General features: G+C 38.8%; 1 protein-coding gene across 2 annotated transcripts in view; it reads left to right on the top strand.

Moving 5' to 3' along the window:
• Positions 1 to 21,080, top strand: part of Cals (calsyntenin-1) — a 466,513-nt gene that overhangs the window by 204,065 nt on the left and 241,368 nt on the right. For both annotated transcript variants that reach the window (XM_067140904.2, XM_067140903.2), the window contains exon 9: positions 13,545 to 13,722. In XM_067140904.2, coding sequence (XP_066997005.1) covers positions 13,545 to 13,722 — 178 coding nt within the window. The remainder of the gene's footprint in view (positions 1 to 13,544; positions 13,723 to 21,080) is intronic.

Raw genomic sequence — 21,080 nt, 5'->3', positions numbered from 1 at the left:
TGTTTAAACGATTTTTTGGGGCATGGTAGGCAAGCAGCATTGTCACTGGCTTCTCAACAAGGTGGCCATAGTTTAAATCCAATACACATGCGACTTTTTAAAATAAAAGGTTCATATTCCTCACAGAACTGCAGGTTCTCTGGGTGTGATCACAGTATCAACAATTGTATAAAACTACGAGCTAGCTTGCTTGCTTGCTTGCTTATTGTTTGGTAGTATGTTTTGTGACTATACTAGAGTGTGTAATCATTCTGGAGTTAAGATTCAGAAATTTGCAACTAAAATTTGGGTATTAAGCCATTATTTACATGGTATGAATACAGAATAACCCTGTGAAAATATTTGGGGCAAGTCATATCAGCTGTAGAATTTGAACATCATACTTCAGCAGCATTTTAGCTCCAAAATCAGGTGTTATGGTAGTTTGAAGTATGACTGGATTGTTTGTCTTTCATTCCTAGCACATTTATGTATTTATTTATTAGAAAATGCTCGTGGGAGCCTTGGGCTCTGTTAGGAGATACATATCTGTTTCAGCAGACAATAACAATTGTTACAACAAAGTAAAAGTTGAAATTTTATCTACAGCATATTGATAAACAATAAAAATTTGATCTTAAAAACCATAGCGTAAAGAAGAGAATGTGTGATCACTTCTTCACGCGCCCATACACTTGCCATTGTCTGCGGCAGGTACCACAGCATCTGGCTGAAACAGTGGCTTGACATTCACTTCCTGATTTATTTGCTAACGAAGTACCTCATACTGTGCGCAGAAATTCACTTTATTTTTAATGTTCATGTGACATTCCCTTGCTTGAAAATAATGCTTCAGACCTCCACACAGAATAAAACAAAGGCAGTTGGAAGGTCATTGCTTATTTTTATGCATTTTGAATGGCTGAATCTATTAGGAACAAAGCTCACCACTCAAAAACCTTCAGATTTTTCAGTAATAATGATGACGAATAAATTTTACCTTTACGGCCCTTTTCATAAAGGCTAAATGTTAGTACGGCATTTCAGTGAGTTTCTATATTCTTAATTACATTCTTATTGCTGTGATTAAGACATGCCTTGTTTATAAATGCATTGTGTGTCAGGTTACAAGGGCAATATTGAGCTGTGATGGAAAATGTACAAGATAAATGTAATTGGGCTGAATTGCAGTTACCTGAGCAGTATGTAATTCAGTTACAAATTACTTTTTCAACAAGTAATCAGTAAAACAGTTTTACAGTTAGTTACTTGACAGAGTCCGGCTCCATGGCTAAATGGTTAGCGTGCTGGTTAATTTCACTGGCACTGCGGCTGGGTGTGTGTGTCGTCTTCATCATTTCATCCTCATCACGACGCGCAGGTCACGTACGGGTGTCAAATCGAAAGACCTGCACCTGGCGAGCCGAACATGTCCTCGGACACTCCCGGCACTAAAAGCCATACGCCATTTCATTTCATTTTACTTGACAGAACGCTAGCCTTAAGGAAATCATTGACTTTTCTTTTGCATGGAGCTGTAAAGGGCCACATACATGTGCAGACTTCTGGGATACTTACCTGCACAGATTTGCGTCCGGGAGGTAAGTCGGAAGTGTGCAGTGATCCACGTACGCTCAACCTAAATTATTTACTGATACAGTTTAATATGCGCTCAGATAATACGCTTCGGATGGTTGAGAAAATAATACGGATTGAAATTAATTAGGTAGTCGGCATTGAACACTTTTGGCTTGGGATACGAAGCCACGGTGAAAGCAAAGTTCAAGTATCCATGACAACAGATGTGGCAACGCCCAGGGCCTGTGCAGGATTCGAACGCACACGTCTCCGCTCCGTTGATCTTGACAACTGGATCTCCTGGGATGGTTTGTCCGAATCTATAAATTTATATCTAGCTTACAGGCTTAAGGGTGTGGAGGAAATTCAGGACGCACTATTCTACGGCAAAATGAAATTCTTCCAATAGGAACAAACTAAAGTTTAATGTCCTTGGCAAAATAAAATATTTTTCGATATTATACATGTTAACATAAGTCTTTGGGACTATACCACAGAGTACATGCAACTCCGAAATATATAAATTAACAAAGAATACTAATAATTTCCCGGACAAGATGATTGTTAGACATTTTTATTCAGATAAATGCATCCCCATTATAGAATCTAATAAATTTCTGTAATTACAAATGCATCAGCGAAACCTACATGACATTCCCCTCGACACTGGGAACCAAGTTACAACTAAACATGAAAAACACTTGAAACTGGTTGAGTGGTTAATGCCCACCCCATTTACCATTAATAAACAAACAAGAAAAATGAAATGAAATTACATACACAATAGAGTGGTCCACTACTCGCGACAGAGAAATACGAACCCAACATCATTACGTGAGTAAAGTCAGAATTTACTCAGAACAAACAATTAAATCACTTGTATAAGCAGTCAAGAAACACAAAGAAAAACAATTTAAAAAAATACACATCAATCACTGGCTGTATGAATATATCTGTCCAGGTCAAAGGGAACCCGGGCGCTTCCATGTTGGTTGTGCCAGGACTCAAATCGTGGATCTTCTGGTATCGTAGCAGGTTGCTGAAAGAAAAACCCTATCTATTTTTATTTGAGAAAAGGGTTCCTATCACCTAAATTCATTAATTAATTACCTGGCCCTCCGGCCGAACAATTTCTTTGTATACGAAACAAACATAACGCATTTACAACTCCTTGTGACATAGAATACGATATTGGTCACGGGTCTGTCTTAAACCATAATGTTATTCTCCCTCAGCCATACATTTCAAGGTGACAGCCGAGACAGATGGGAAACCACGCCCACCAGTCTTCTTTTCGCTCACAAATTCCTTTTTAAAATCTCAACTCTGTGTGACCCCACACACTATTCTAAACTTCTCATTCTTTTGAAAACAAATCACATGCTTTTAAACTTCTCATATATATATATGACCGTAGCAATACCCTTTGGTAAGACAGCAAATCAAAACTTAAAATAACTAGATATTTAACAGGGATCTTCTCACTATTTAATTCACACAGACTCAAGAAATACAGACCCGGGTTCGCGACCTGACCATGCTGAAGAATAACAAAGAAACAGTGCTTTTAAACTCGATAATTAGTCTTATAAGAAATATTATATACTTCTTTACAATGCAGGGGAGTAGAAGAATTAACATAAAATGCTTCCTTACGGAAACCCCTATCTAAATAGAGGTCATAGATTTGAATCCCAGCGTTGTACATCATACAGCATATCTGTATCCAAGGACCTTATGCTACAAATCTATTACTAATTTGATATTTAAAGGAAAATGTATCGAGTGCATTCCTACTTCAAGTGAAAATACATGTGTTAATTATACTCTATTTGCATGCAGAGACTATAGGCCTACTATATATATTCCATCACCTTAATCTTTAACCTGAAGCACTCGCAAAGTAAATTTTGAAGTGTCTATTCTAAAGAAAATAATAAAAACTATATATCTAACCTGCTCTCAAAATGAATTACGCGATCACTGTAGCCCAGTGGTTAAAGTGGATTAATTACACCGATTCCCCATGATTTCTAGCAAATCAACATTAACTCACTCAACAAGCTTCCTACGCTAAGCCCTTAAATATAATTTCTTTTAGAAATAAATCCTAATCTACTGTTGACTTACTTACAAGCTACGCATTCATAATTACTAATAATGATGCACTTATCTGAATACTTCCATCATGGCTTCCATTCGAGCCTCGGGTGACCCCATGGTGGGATTCTTTAGACCTCCATATTAGCAACGATCATCATTGGTATACCAAGGGTCCAGAGCTGGGTAGCTGTTTCTTGGAACATGGTTGATCTCTCGTTCTCCACTGAAGACACTGTTACACCAACACACAATATTATCCACTCATGAACTTAATGTTACAATCACCCTTTTATAGTAATCTCAGGGCTACAGTCATGCACAGAAGTTATGCCCTATTATCTATTAAACAATAATCACAATCCATTTTAAATGTTATAGAACTTATTCCATATTTGATCGCTCTCAAACACATACATTTGAGTATTGTTTTCTGAATAAGAGCTTATATCTCTCAAATCATCCCCGCACAAAGGAACCGATTCTGGTGACGAGTGACTTGAAGCAAGCTCCGAGACTATTTCCCAACTGACCTGGGGTGCGGATGGTCTGTTTATTAAGACTGACACAAGATGGCTGACGCTAGACTCCTCCCAGAGAGGATATCAATCTATTCCATTGATATTGTGAATATCAGCGAAGCAGTGCACTCGAGAGGTAGCTAAACGTATTCCATGAATCTTGATTGTATGCGGAAACTGATCTGCTCGCCAACTTTCTTGCAATATCCATAGCATCATCCCTGCCTCTAAGCAATTGCGGGATTCGCCGCGACAGGCCATGTGTTCCGTATATCGCGTGGGGACGCTTTCTTTATGTGATAGTCACTACTGCGTAATTTGAATTCCACGGGATATTTAGCATACTACTCCTGGATAATCTCTCTACCTAATTCCAAAAATGCATGTTGTGTCATTTGTTCTCCTAATCATAGTATAATTTGAGATGAAAATTTAATCTCTCCTCACCTTTTTGTCCCGTTAGGCGGGCTTCCCACATAAAATTTCTGTGCGGAATGTTGGCTATCTGCGATTTTCGTCCCCACGGCATTATCACGTGGTATGCGAGCGAGACCTGCCCTCTTCTGTTCCCGTCACACAGTTATCTCTATTGCACTCACTCCTTGGATGGAACTTCCCCTGGCTTTCAGTGCACACACGTTTCCCCTCTTGGATCCGCACACGCCAAATACAGAACATGTTCTAATAAAATTTTGAATGTATGTGCCTGGGTCACTAATTCATGGCTCTGATGCGGCACAGTATGGAAGATTAGGTGTAACTTGGACTTAATGTTTTGCTCTGCAAAGGAGACACTTAAGAAAATATTGCAGTTTCATCTTTGTAGGTACCAAGTCTTCATTTTCTGCTGCAAGTCTGAGAAAGAGCGCTTTCATCGCGAAGTCTCCGGCTGAATTCAAGCAGCGCCAGTATGTCAGAGACTTGCCTGCAGACTTTTTTCAGCAGACTTACCGGCCATACTCAAAGAGAGGCATATCTGAAGACTGGTTTTCGCAGACTTACCTCTAAGTCTGCGTGTGTGTTATTAATTTTGTGTGTGGTTTTTTTCAGCATATATTAAACGGCTATCATCACTAGGGCAGACTAAACATGATACCTTGAGACTTTCAAAAGGATTTTCCCCTATTATTTTTATTTAACTTAATGACTTGGGGTATTTCAAATAATTTGCTATTTACTTTACACATTCGTTCATTACATTCTATATTCTTAACATTCTCATTGCTAAGCTTTGACCCCCCCCCTCTTTTTTTTTTTATTTTTTTTTTTTATTGGATTTACTGAAAAGATGCCATACTGGAGCACTTGAAGGAATACCTGCTTGATTTTAAAGCATTTGAACATTGCTGGGATAAGTATGATGTAATGGGAAGTACTGGAGAGGTTAGAAAGTACCTCATCCAGAACTTGCGAAATTATTGGTTCTGCTGTAGTAGAACTGAAAAGTTATCTTCATCATTTATTTTTTCTGCTGTATATCAGTTACTAGAAAGTAACGATTACAAGTAAAAATTTATAAAAATATAATCATTACAATTAATTTCATTGGTTCCGTATTGAAGTGGGATTACAATAAATTAAATTAAATTCTTTCAAGGTCCACCTATTCAATACAATGACGTTTTATTGTGATTCAATCACATATCAAATGGTACTAGTTTCGGCATCTATGTGCCATCATCAGCCTTAAGTACAAATTAAACAATATATATATATATTCCTAAAACGTCTAAAACACATTTTAACACATTATAAAATACAATTACTATAGTGATACTTGAGATAAGTTAAAATTGTTACAATTGATTGATTACTTTTACTCAATTACTTCCCAACTCTGATAATGAGGTAAGACATTTCTTTATACCATCCACAAAAGAGCAACGTGTTTCTGAAATGGATAGATGCTATTCCCCAAAGAACAGAAATCTCACTGTTGTTCTGTGTGTGATGTTAATTTTTGCGACAAGCACATTATTAAGGCTGATAAATTTGTAATTAACAGCAAAGAGACTGAATTTACGCAGCTGAGATGACTTTCATGTACCCTAAAGATGAGGAACAGGATACACTTTAATGTCTAGCTCTTGGTGAGGTTGCATACCGAGAATTAAAGCCAGTTAAAAGTCTAGGTCATAGTTTTGGGAAGAATGGTCTCCCTTGGTGTAAAAACTTCTTGCACTTGTCGACCTGTCCCTGATCATTGACAAGATAATGCTATGAATGCTGTATTTTTCTTTGTGTCTAGAGCTGAATTTAGCTACTTGTAATATGTTTACCTATATATACACCTCTGAACTTTTGAAGTGATCACACTTTCTCTTCTATACATATATATATATTGCAATGGTAAAGAAATTACGTAGGGTGCTGCATAAGAAATGCCACGTGTTTGTTCAAAAATTGCTCGCAAATATAACTTATTTTTAATAGCATCTTACATTGCAGAACGCAATACTGTGATTGTGTAGTGCAGATAGTGCCACTGTGCATCTGAACCACTGAAACTGGTGAAGTGATCACACTTTCTCTTCTATACGCTCTGTTAACACATTGCTGACCGGATGCTTGAGCTTGTCACATACCCTCTGGACCGGACATCTTTCTACTAAGCATACTAGGGTGCACTTGATTATAAAAATGTACATAAATATTAAACCAGTCAAGATTTTATCTTTAAAGTTGGTATGAGTACTCAACCAATGCCCCTAGTAGTACTTCAACATATCTAAGATAAGCAAGCAAATGCATGTTAATTCATCAACACATCGGTGATGTTTACATCGTTGTCGTCATCAGTCACTTGAATAAGCACACTAGGTAAATTAGGGCGTGTAGAGGCTTGAATATCACTTCCACTATCACTCTCACATTCAGTTTCCACTTATTCATTGTCACTATATCCATTTGAACGTTCATCGGCATATAATTCTTATCGTCGTCAACTAACACCGTATTCCGCGGGCGCTCCATCTTGTCATTGACTGAACCGGCAGAAAGACAGTCGACGTTTCATAACTAAATCAAATAATAAAAGAGGCCGTGAATAAAAAAAAAGTGGCAGATATATATCTACGATTTATTCTACTCAATGTGCAAGTTCAAAATAGTTCAATATATGGTCAAGAGATGTCGCAGGAAGACCGAAAACAATGTCGTGAATAAAACGGAGATTTCTCGGGGCCCGTCACCTACCGCTGGCGAGCGTACTACGAGATTTCTCGGGGCCCGCCGCCCATGTGTTAAAACTAAGAAATATGTCCATATTAACAGCTAATAATATGGAGTTGTGACCACGAATACTACTTCAGATGGGATTGAAATGAACAGTAGTTTAATAGGGCTCTGATATTGGGTGGTAAACTATTGAAAAAGGAAATTGATTGATCCCTATATAGTGCACCAAATATACCATATCTGGTAGAGATCATGCTTGTATTATGAACATCTGAGCTAGATCTATTACAGTAGTGATGAACTTGCTTATGCAGTTGTACAGCTGTAACAGAGTGCGTTACGTTGTTGGTTATATGGAAGACAAGGGTGGCGGCATGTTTCTGAGCTTGGTATTTAATGGGTAGAATCAGTCGTCAATGATCTGCATTTAGGGCTGTTTTCGCCTAGGTGGCAGATTTCCTATCAGTTGTTTACCTAGCCCAGGGATGGCAAACCTATATGACATGCGTGCCACTAGGCGACACACGAACAAGGCTTCTGTGGCATGTCAGACAACTTTATAACATATTTTAATGTTTTTAACATGTAATAAATAGGAGATAGGAAACTTAAAAGGGTCCACCTTTTCAATACAAAAATGTTATAGTTTATTTACAACATATATTTACACTTGGAACTAGTTTCGACGCTGTTTGGCGTCATCTTCAGCCAAAATGTGGGAAATAGGCTAGCATGTAGACATTTATATTACACAAGGCGTTACATTAAACAATACACATCTTACGAGGAGATAAAAACAGGGACGAATATAGAAACAAATGAATCGTTGAGAAAGCAAAAGTTATACATATTAAAAATAACCTTAACCACACATCTTGCAGTGCGAAAATATTTGCCTTGAATGATTCCTGAATACAAAACGCACGCGCACACACTTCTGAAGAGCCAGCAGGCAGGAAAAAGTAAGGTGAAACCTTAAGAGTTCTTCTAAGAAGAGTTCATCATTTTTTCTATGTTCCGACTAACTAATGAAGTCTCCCTTGAGTTCCTGATAAACATACACAACAGGAAATTCTCCTTCACTCTCAACAATAGCTATAAAGACCAACGGTAAATTGTATTTTAAATACTGTGCAGAGACGTGAAAGCATGATCTTGAACATGATATAACTTCTTCATTTAACCACCTTTTGAAAGTCTCTCTCTATATTACATAGCTTCATTAACACCACCATTCTGTAGATGCACAAAATAATCTTGTAATCTTCACAGGTCCGGTATTCAGCTCGACCTTGTGTGCGCGTGCGTTTTGTATTCAGGAATCATTCAAGGCAAATATTTTCGCACTGCAAGATGTGTGGTTAAGGTTATTTTTAATATGTATAACTTTTGCTTTCTCAACGATTCATTTGTTTCTATATTCGTCCCTGTTTTTATCTCCTCGTAAGATGTGTATTGTTTAATGTAACACCTTGTAAAAAATTGGGTTAAATGAAGAAGTTATATCATGTTCAAGGTCATGCTTTCACGTCTCTGCACAATATTTAAAATGCAATTTACCGTTGGTCTTTATAGCTATTGTTGAGAGTGAAGGAGAATTTCCTGTTGTGTATGTTTATCAGGAACTCAAGGGAGACTTCATTAGTTAGTCGGAACATAGAAAAAATGAACTCTTCTCAGAAAAACTCGTAAAGTTTCACTTTACTTTTTCCTGCCTGCTGGCTCTTCAGAAGTGTGTGCGCGTGCGTTTTGTATTCAGGAATCATTCAAGGCGAATATTTTCGCACTGCAAGATGTGTGGTTAAGGTTATTTTTAATATTTATAACTTTTGCTTTCTCAACGATTCATTTGTTTCTATATTCGTCCCTGTTTTTATCTCCTCGTAAGATGTGTATTGTTTAATGTAACGCCTTGTGTAATATAAATGTCTACATGCTAGCCTATTTCCCACATTTTGGCTGAAGATGACGCCAAACAGCGTCGAAACTAGTTCCAAGTGTAAATATATGTTGTAAATAAACTATAACATTTTTGTATTGAAAAGGTGGACCCTTTTAAGTTTCCTATCTTCCATTCTCAGTTCAATACGGACAAAAATGAAATTCTTAGATTTAAATGTAATAAATAGGTTGAAAATATAGTAACCTAGCATATTTTAACATTACACTTTATCCCCTGTGGGTGGGGGAGGCAGATGAAGAATACATCCACGGTATCCCCTGCCTGTCGTAAGAGGCAACTAAAAGGGTAACACCCCCTGTGGGTGGGGGTCGCAGCTGTAGAATACACCTCTGGTATCCTCTGCCTGTCGTAAGAGGCGACTAAATGGGGCGACATTGGCGTGGACATGGATTGCGGCTTGGTATCATGTGTTGGACCCCCTGTGGATAGGATGGGCTGAATACATTCTCAGGTAATCCCTGCCTGTCGTAGAAGGCTACTGAAATACATGACAATACATGGCAGTATTGCCACTACAACCCACTAACCACACTATCGGAGCCATCTCATCATCTCACACTCTTCTTGATTTAATGGTTACGAATAATACTCATAAAATTTTGTCTTATGGTCAGATTCCTGTTCCATGCATTTCTGAGCATGACTTGATATACCTTTCCTATTCTCTTAACACGTTGGAGTGCCAGACCGAAATTCATAAGATTGCCGTCTAGTGCCGTGAGTGTAACCAAGCAAATGATCGCTGAAATGAGGATATATTTATGATATATTAAGTTTACTTATTATGTATATTCGGTAAAATATTGTGACCCCGTATGGGGTCGTATTGGTCATTACGAATGGTACGCGTACACGCGCCCCCGTATGGGGTCGCAGTTATACTGTAGTTACCGTCCTTTACGGGGACGCGTTATATGCTGTTGATTATGAGAGATGTGTTAGCTTGTTCATACTGGAGCCGTAAAAATGTACGATCCCCGATTTTAGGTCAGGAAATGTTTGTAAATGACAATCTTCCAATATTAGGTTAGGACATTTTTGTATAAAATGTTGTTATAAAAAGTAATGACAATCATGTGAATTTGGTAAATTAGGATGTTAGAGTATAATATTATAAGAAGAATTAGTAGTTATGGAATATTGAATAAGTATATAATTGTTTGTATAACTTTTAATTTGGGTAAGAGAACCTAGCAGCGATGTGCAACATGGAAAACCGGTGACTGTATCATTGAAGACAGTCATAAGTATTGCAACAGCTGGCTTGGAAACCCGGAGGAGTACAATGGGGAAGTGTATGCTGAAGATTGTAATTCATCAATGTGGATGAACATGCGAGATCGCTATTTGCCCTGTACTGGGTTCAAAATCACTATAACTATATATTTCGTCTACATCATCTTTGTCCGACTTGTTTGATTTATTATCTAGACTATCTGCACTAAGTCTTTTACTGCTCGATTTATTCATAGTGACTTAAAAAGAAAAGGATACTCACAGCACTGCATACTTACATAAACAATCCCTGCGCGCGATAGACATTGACTTTGTCACCCATCAAAGCTCTCTTGACGTACCCATATGGAGTCGTGCCAAAACAGGAATTGATGAAAGGAAGGTGGACTATGCACTTACTTACAAGGGTGAGTCAATAAATAAGTCGCAAAACTGAATTGAATAAAAAATAATCAAAGTAAATTTCTGACATTTATTTCACTTTTCCACATATTCACCCTGTATATTCATGCACTTTTCCCATCTCTTTATAAGTCCTTGAAAGCCAGCAGCAAAGAAGTCCTTCGGTTGCTGTCGCAGCGAACGTGTAACCTCATAGATTACAGTATTATCTGTATCAAAATGACGGCCATCCGAATGACTTTTTAGGGGCCCAAACAGATGAAAATTACTGGGGGCTAAGTCAGGACTGTGCGTTCCCATTTCCATAGACGATCGTTTGGATTCGGGTTGAAGGTGGTGAAATGGTGAACCCAAGACTCGTCCCCCGTAACAATTCGTGCCACGAAATCCTCTCGTTCCTCTGTGTACCGAGTGAGATGCTGCAAGGAAAGACCCATTCTGTTCAGTTTGTGTTGCTCAGTCAACTGGCGGGGCACCCACCGTGTACAAACTTTACGAAACTGCAACTGTTCATGCACGATGTTCCATGCGGTTCCATGTGAACAGCCTACAGCATGCGCTATGTCATCAATCGTCACACGCCGGTCATTACGGATGAGTTGATCCACACGCTGCAATGTGGTTGCAGTTGACACCTCCGCAGGACGACCAGGACGCTCCCCATCTCTGATGCTTTTCCTTCCATGGTTAAACTTCTGGATCCATTTGAACACTGCTTTCTGTGACAAACAGTTTTCACCATAGGCAGGATGCATTTTGCGATGCACTTCTTCTGTGGACAGTCCTTTGGCCCACAAAAAACGCACAACTGCACGCTGTTCTTCTTGTGTACAGTCATGCAACACGTGCCATCATGCGCTAACAGCCTCTGACTAAGTGCCTGCGAGATGTTGTATGACAAGCATACATATGCTGCCATCTGCTGGCAAAACTTACGTGCATAATTTCAAATGGTATAAGACACACTCATGTTTGCGACTTGTGTATCAGACCCCGGGCAATACCTGCTATGACCAGGTGGGTATTGCCTTGGCTGCTTGGTTCGACTACAGAAGCCCCTGATCAGAGTGGGTGGCATTCGGGGAGGATGATTTTGGGCATGGCTTTGAAATGTCCTCAGCCTGCCCAAGGTGGTCCCCACCGAAGTCTTTAAATTTTGATTCTTTGAGGGGTTCAACCCCCTGGGAACAAGTGCAGCGTGAAGGAATGGGATCCAGCTTCCCTAGGTTTCTGGTTGCTACCAGAACTGATGGGAGTGACTCCAAGCTAGTAAAGTGTATTTTGTTTAGTAGGCAAGTAGAAGGTGTCTACAGCAAACTGGAAGAAAATACGCAATGGTAGTTTGTTGCTAAAGACTTGTACTGCCATGCAAGCTGATCGGTTGCTCAAGTGCGACCACTTTGGCGATATTCCCGTCAAAGTGGAGAAGGATGACACCTTGAATCTGGTTCGTGGAGTTGTCTTCCACCGCAGTCTCATCTTGAACACTGAGTTGATGGAAGACATGAAGCGCCATGGCATGAGACACATCTGACGCATTACGTGCGAAGTCAACGGCGAGGACATTGCCCCGGGTGCGTTCATTGTCTCCTTCACATTGTCAGTGTTACCAGAAAAAGTTGAGGTAACAACCTATCACTGCGATGTGAGGCCGTACATCCCACCTCCCACGCACTGCTATCAATGCCAGCGGTTCGGGCAAGTGGTATCTCGTTGCTCCAATCAGTCTGTATGTGCTACATGTGGCAGAGGAGGTCACGGTGCGGAAGAGTGCACAAATCCTTACAGGTGCACTAACTACTCTGGTCTTCATTTGCCCCAAGATCAGAACTGTCTGGTATATCTCGGGGAGAAGATCCAGGAGATCAAGACTCTGGATGGTCTTTCCTACCAGGAAGCGTGCCGCAAGTTCAATTCTATGAATGCACCCACCAAGTCATTAGACTACACAAAGGTAGCACAGAGTCTTCCAGGTTCCTCACTTATATCATCTAAACCTGTTTCGATCGCTGCGTCTAAGGCGGCTGTTGCTCCTGTGAGCAAAGCCGCAAAAAGTAAAAGCTCGAAGGGGGGACCACCCCACTTTCGATCACAGATCACAAAGAAGTCTGTGCTGGCTGGGACTCCTAAGCCGGTGCAGCAGTTGTAGTACAGGCCCTGAATATTGCAAAATTCTAGCATGGAATACATTTGGAGAATGTGAGAGCTTTCTTAAATCACCCATCAGAAGGTTCATGACCTGACAAGTCCATGTATAGCATGTATTTCCTAATATTCATGAGCTGAATAAATGTTACGTGAGCACTTCAGCTTGTGCTGAAAAATGTTGTTAGTTAGGTCTATCTCAACAGTCATACCAAGTACTGGATTGCATAAATTAATATGCAAATTGATGTGGATTACCTGTTGTCTAAGCCAGCGCTGATTGTTTTTGGGATAAAAACCTTTCAGCACCTAGTAAAATTAAGCATCTTTTACATTTATTAGTTTAGTATTAAATTTGTATTATTGCATAGATATAATTGTTAAATGCTCAATATGTTCTCTCTTTTGGATATTAAAATGTCTAATTGAAATATTCTAAACAGGTATGTGACAATGAGTGGCACCACTATGCAGTCTCTGTGAAATTCCCAGATGTTACTTTGTATGTGGATGGTCAGCCCTTCAAAGCAGAAAAGAAGAATCCTGAAATTATTGATGATTGGCCTCTTCATCCTACAAAGGGCATTAATACTACGCTCACAGTTGGAGCTTGCTGGCAGGGTATGTACTAATGTAGGTCAGCTTCTCGTGTTTGACATGAAAGAGCCTGAAATAGTATATAAGAATGTGTGTAAAAAAAAATTGTTTTGTTAAATATGGATTCGAGGTTGGTGTTGTTTTTTGTGTCCATTTGGTCTGATGGTTTACATTGGTTTTCGAGTTCTCATGGACTTCACTCCAGGACTACTTTTGCCAGTCTCTTGTCAGGTCATCTGGATATGTGTCCTGCCCACTGACATTTCAGAATCCTCGCTCTTTTGATTATGCCCTGCACTTTTGTTAATGGACATTATGTTGTCTGCTGTCTTTCTTTCTTTCTTTCTTTCTTTCTTTCTTTCTTTCTTTCTTTCTGAAACCTAGCGTTGAACTTTCCATGCATTTCTGCGCTGCCTGGATTTTTTCCTGGGAAAATTCAATTATTGTCGATGTTTCACAACTGTAGATGAACATGGAGAATACTCAGATTACATTTATTTTCAAGTTAGCTGGCATATTTGATTTGAATACTGTTAAGTTTCTTCTGAGTGACCTCCAGCCCATCTTGTTTATTTGAAAAATTTCATATACCTCCTTCGAAGTTCATTAGCTGTCCCGAGTTGATGTAGTCCTCCACATTTCCAAGATGATGATTGGTGGTGGTGTTGGTAGTGGTGGTTGTAGTAGTACACCACCATGTCTCCTATAGTAGTCCATCTATTGCACATTATTTTTCTTATAGATGCATTCTCACACTTAACCTTCTGCAGTTTTCTGGTAGGTCCCCTTCTACATATTGCAGTATATTAATATTGTTAACTAACAGTACAGTATCACTTGTGAACCATAAATATCTCTGTCTCCCTCCTTTCATCAGGATCCAACATTCATTCCATTCAGTTTTGGACATTGCCATCTCAAGGACAATCGTGAATAATTTAGAAAATATTGGGTGTACGTATTTTACACTTTTTCCAATACAAAATTATTCTCGTAGTTTACTGATGCTAACAAATGCTGTTGAACTTTTGTATATGTGAAATTTGTACATGAATAATGTTGACACCCTTGCTCAGTCATAACGTGCACAATTAGATTAGATGAGAAGAGATTTATTTTTTTCTGGCAAGATTAGGGCCATCTAATCAGATTGAGATATAATGTATGTATGGCTATCGCCTTAGTCCCGCTTCCTGATACGGGGTCAGGGGTGAGGGGAGATGATATTTTATGTCATGTTTTTACGGCCAGATGCCATTCCTGATGACAACCTTATTTGAGGAGCTAGTGTGATAGTGAATGCAATTGGGTAAGGAGGTGGAAGGTTGTTAGGCCCCTTTAAACAACAAGCATCATCATCATCACCAGGAGGTGGAAGGAATCAGCTGTGGCCTATGAATAGGAACTGTCCTAGCATTGGCTGGAATTGAAAATGGGGAGATCACAGAAAACCATTCTCAGGATAGCCAATTGTGGGTTTCGAACCCGCTCACCTCCCGAATGCAGAGCTTGGCTCCATAGCCGTAGTGCATTAACTGCATTAACATGAGCAGCCACTCCGCTTAGTACAATGTATATACAGTAATAATCAGAAATAGAAATTTCAACTATTAACATAATGGAACTACAATACACATAATGATAGTAATGAAGTGATGGATATGGATGATGATGAGGACAAGGTTGATGGTAATCACAAAGTAGTAAAAAATTAAAAAAAAAATTATTAACTTATACAACTGAATCCTTTAATACTTACCAGCTACAAATAATCAAATACCGGTAACTACTTAGAATTGCCACCGCTAACAATTTACAATTTAAGAAATTCAGGTATTGTTATTGAGGAGATATTACTGGCACTGTTTCCTGAATCTAGCAGGGGTGGCTTCTCAGACTGAGCTAGGTAGCTTATTCCACAGTCGTGTTGTAGAAACAAGAACAAAATTTGTGTACCGCATTGGACGATGGGATGGTATAGATAAGTTTATGCCTGTTTTTTATTGTGTTCCAAAATTGTAGTCAGATGGCAGCCAGTTAAACTGAGAACTATACTACGAGATGGAAGGATGGATAAATGAATGAATAAATGAATGAATGAATAAATGAATGAATGAATGAATGAATGAAAAGCCTACTTAAAATCAATACACAAGATGGGATTTCATCTTCATATGTTCTACTAATTACTTCTTGAAGACTGTAAGTACTATCTTTTGTACTGTATCTACTATGAAACCATTACTTGTTCTGTTAGCTGTTCTGCAGAGCTATAGGAAGTGTAATTAGCAATGTGGGTCCTTGAGATCTAGAGCAAAGTTGCTGTTCTTCAACCCAGATGTGTTCAATAAAATTGAGGTCAGGCCTTCGGCTGGCCAGTCCATTTTCGGAACCTTTCTGTCCAGAAAAGTTTCGCGAACAGACCCCATTTTATGGTAGGGAGAGAATTGTAATGGTGAAAGACAGTGATCATCTCCAAACTGATCTTCTACCGTAGACAGCATGCAGCTGGTCAAAATGTCCTCACATCCTTCGACCTTTTAGGTACTCTGTAGTAATATTGCAAGAGGATCAAGTCCATTCTATACAAAAGAATCATCCACACTCTGTCACCCACCTCCATCAAACTTCACTGTGGGCACTGTACGGGCACTGTACATTCACCACTCCCACATCCTCCTGTCTGAATGCTACATAGTATAACATGATTCATCACCCCCATTCAAGTTTCTCCATTCATCCACAGACAAGTGGCAGTGCTGTTTACACCTCTGAACGCGGTGTTCAGTATTCACCGGTGTTATGTGCAGTTTATGGGATGGTACTTGAGCATTGAACGCCAGTCCTTGTATCTTCAAGCAAACAGCCGTGGGTTCCCGTGCGATGGTATTGCATGATATGAAGTAATTTTTGCCATAACACCTTCTTCAATTCTCAGTGGTCCCTGACGGTCAACAAATGTTCAACTTGGTTTTGTCGTGGCTTCCTGTTTCCTCTCCACAATCATATCCCAGACATTCAGCGTGAGCAACATCAGAAAGGCGGTAATGGAAATGACCGACTGTTTACTGCTATGGCACCAGTAACCAGTTCACGTTCAAAGTCGCTAAGCTCCCGCGCTCAACCCTTTTTGCAGGTATCTTTTTTCCAAATTTGCTTTACATCGCACCAGCACAGATAGGTTTTACAGCAAGAGCGGGATAGGAGAGGGCTAAGCATGGGAAGGAAGTGGCCATGGCCTTAATTAAGGTGCAGCCCCTGCATTTACCTGGTGTGAAAATGGGAAACACGGAAAACCATCTTTGGGGCTGCCGACAGTGGGGTTCGAATCCACTGTCTCCCGAATGCAAGCTCACAGCTGCGTGATTGTAACTGTACAGCCAACTCGCTCGGTGACATCTAGGCTCTAATTTACTTATTCAGAGGGGTGTCTGGATACTTTTGATCAGATAGTATATTTTCAAGGAAAAGAATCTGCAAGGGTTTTTTAAAAATGCTGGCTTACTAACAATGCTGTGTTGTTGGAAAATGCAGTATACAGAAAAAATCTCCACCAGTTAATGTCATTAACTGAAAAAAAATGTGAATAGTTGGTTCATTCGTGTACTTGCCAAGAGCTGTTGTATTTGTCCGGGAAGCAAGTTTTTGAGTGTTTTTGAGGACCATGGTATTTGTGGAGAATTTGTAAATCAGTAAAGATCAAAAGTATTAAAAAGCTGTGATGCTATACAAAGGAATGATTTGGTAAATTTAGTGGTACTATGCATGGGAATTTGACGTGTGGATTTTTGAAGGTGATTTTCTTTTGCCTGGTGTTGAACTGTTTCATCACCAGTGAATCTTATCACATCAGTAGATAGACAATCATATCCTCCAGCTTGCTCTTTTCCATATTATGTATTTCATTTCATTTGTTTTCTGAAAAATTTTGATATCTTTATTGATGTTCACCATGGGATGGTTGCTGAGCATTGAACCCCTGTCCTTGTATCTTCTAGCATACAGCCGTGGAACTAGCCGGACAGTTAGTGGCACTGCAGAATTCCCGTGTGATGGTATTGCACGGTATCAAGTGATTTTTCCCATATCGCCTTCTTCAGTGACAGTTAACAAATGTCTTCCTATAGAAATCTCTAATATATACCAGTTATAGCAGATATTTTACAGAAGAAAATATTATAATTTGCCAAATTTTACACTGAAAAAAGAAATACATTGTTTAAGTTCCTTAGACTTGATATTTAGATTTATTATTTTATTTTTTTGCTAGTGGCTTTACGTCGCACCGATACAGATAGGTCTTACGGCGACGATTAGATAGGAAAGGGCTAGGAGTTGGAAGGAAGCAGCCATGACCTTAATTATCAAATCAAATCAAAATCTCTTTATTTGCAAATGAGGTGTCTACCTTGGTGGCAAATGGTACACTAACATACATTATTGTCAAGCACTAAATATTAAATTAACAAGAGAAGAAAATTTTTCCTATAATACAATATTATACAATTTACGCTAACAATGTTTTCTATTAAACACACAGCTCATCCTTAATAAATTTATATTGTTTACAAAATTCTACTTATAATATCTCCTGTACTACTTACAAATATAGTCAACTGATATACAGTATGTGGAATTGCGTCAAATGATACTATAAAACTGGTATAACATTAATATTTACATTGCATTTATTTATTTACTATTTTTTTCCTTTTTTTTACCCGTTCTGGATCCTAAGTAGCATAACAACCTGCTGCGTCTTAACCAGAGCCCCTTTTGCCACCACTTTTCAGAGTTCCTGAAGGGCCTTCACAGCTACCGTAGCGGTCCCAGGGCCCTCGAAGTCCCCACTGTACTTCACCCCTACAGGCAGTCCCCTACTTTGGCTGTCCAAACTCCTTAGACCAGGGGATGGAATTAATTTATTCACACACATTTTTTTTATTTACAATAACCTGCACCGGTCGAATGCCCTCTAACACTTCATTTATTTTCTCTGTTGCTGTTTATTCTCTTCTTGAATATCTGTACAGATTTTGGAAAAGGATCAAACACTACCCCTGGTTAACTGTTCCACTCCTTCACACCCTTCCCAATGAATGAAAATTTACCCCAATCGCTTCTGCTAAAATTCCTTCTAATTTTATATTTGTGGTCAGTCCTGCCGATATAATTATTTTCCAACTGAAGCCTCTCACGGATATCTCCCCATGCTTCTTCTCCTGTATAGGCTCTATATAATCCTGTAAGTCTAGTTTTCTCCCTTCTCTTACTTAAAGCTTCCCACCCAAGTTCCTTTAACATTTCTGATACACTACTCTTTCTCCTGAAATCCCCTGTTACAAATCTTGCTGCTTTCCTCTGCACACTATCTATTTCTTTTATTAGGTATTCTTGGTGAGGATCCCAAACACTGTTTGCATATTCCAATAATGGACGAACCATACTCAAGTAACTTTTTTCTTTTAATTCTTTGTTGCATCCTTTAAGTAGCCTCATTATGACATGTAATGATCTGTATGCTTTCCCAACAATGTCATCAATATGACCCTTCCAGTGCAAATTTCTTTCAAATCTCACACCTAAGTATTTGCACTTGCCATCTTTTGGGATAACTACCTCATCCAAAGTATATTCAAATTCAGTTTTAAAGCTCCTGTTTGTAAAAGTTGTAACAGTTGATTTGCCTCCATTAACCTTCATATTATTTTCTTCAACCCATTGTTGGATACTTTCAAGGTCCCTTTGTAATTCTGAACAATCCTCAATGTTGTTTATTTCCCTATAAACAATTATGTCATCTACATACAATCTTATTTTTGATGTTATATTGTTCCCTAAATCATTTGCGTATATTAAGAAAAGTAACGGACCGATTATACTACCCTGTGCAATTCCCTTCCAAACTTTCTCTTCCTGAGATACATTATTTCCTACTTTGACTTTCTGAACCCTTGAATTTAGAAATGTTTTTATCCAACGTGTAACCCTTACGTCCAATCTTATTCCCTCCAATTTCTTTAATAATATTCCATGTTCCGCTCTATCAAAGGCTTTGGAAAGATCTATGGCTATGCAATCTAACTGACCTCCTGAATCCAACTGATCTGATATGTCCTGCTGAAATCCCACCAGTTGTGCCTCACAAGAAAATTTCTTTCTAAATCCATACTGGCTCCTCATGAACCAATTTTTATCATCACATATCCCTCTGATGTACTTCGATATTAAACTCTCCAGAATTTTACAAACTATACTGGTCAGGCTGATTGGTCTGTAGTCCTCTGGTTTCCTTTTATCACCCTTTCCTTTATAAATTGGTATTATTATAGATTCCTTCCATTCCTTTGGTATTACACTATTATTTATGACATAGTCAAAGAGAAATTTTAAATAAGGCACTATGTACCACCCCATTGTCTTTAACACCTCCCCAGTAATTTGATCACTTCGTGCAGCTTTTCCTTGCTGAAGCAGTTGGATTTCTCTGAAAATATCTTCGTTTGTGAATGAGAAGCTTCTTGTTTCCCTCTCTCTCCCTCTCTATCTTCTGTTTCGGTTTCCAACTCTTGACAATCATCTACTGAATCTCTAAATTCCCTACTAAATAGGTTTGCTTTCTCAGTATCTGTTAAATAGTGTTCACCCCCTTCTCCCACCATTGTAGGAATTTGGACTCCTTTTCCTTTTTGATTCCTGATATATGAATACAGCTTTTTCCATTTCCCTTTGTGGTCATTACCCTCTTGAAGTATGCCATTCATATAATTCTCTTTTGCTTCCTTTTTCACTCTATTCAGTTCCCTCATTAGCTGTTTTCTAGTTTCTCTACTCTCCCTACCCTCTTTGATTTTCCTGTTTACTATTCTACATTTTCTTTTTAATTTTCTTATTTCCCTTGTATAATAAACAGGGTCTGAGGTCATTTTACCCTTCTTAACAGGTACAAATCTCTTCTCTCCTTCCCAAATAATTCCTTTAAATTTAGCCCAAAGTGTATCCACGTTACTCCCTTCACTTATCCAACAACTGAATTGTGATTTAAGGTAAGTCCCAAATTCATCAACTTTAGTTTTTCTGTACAATTTCTTGTCTTGTGTAACCCTCTTATTAAGCCTTTTTGGTACGAGTCCTACATCCATTATTACAGCCTTATGGTCTCCTATTCCTTCAATTACCTCAGTTTTATCAACAATTTCCCATGGTTTAACCAAGAATACATCTAGTAAGTTATTGAGACGAGTCGGTTCTTGTACTACTTGTGTAAATCCTCCCTCCCAAATTAACTTATTTGCCAGTTTCTGTTCATGGGCTTCACTTGCAGCTCCTTTCCATTCAACTTCAGGCAAATTTAGATCTCCCCCAATTATTACCATATCATT

This window comes from Anabrus simplex, chromosome 2 (assembly GCF_040414725.1).
Source record: "Anabrus simplex isolate iqAnaSimp1 chromosome 2, ASM4041472v1, whole genome shotgun sequence".
Classification (NCBI taxonomy): domain Eukaryota; kingdom Metazoa; phylum Arthropoda; class Insecta; order Orthoptera; family Tettigoniidae; genus Anabrus; species Anabrus simplex.
Note: the sequence above shows the minus strand (reverse complement) of the source record. Positions and strands in the feature narration are given on the sequence as shown.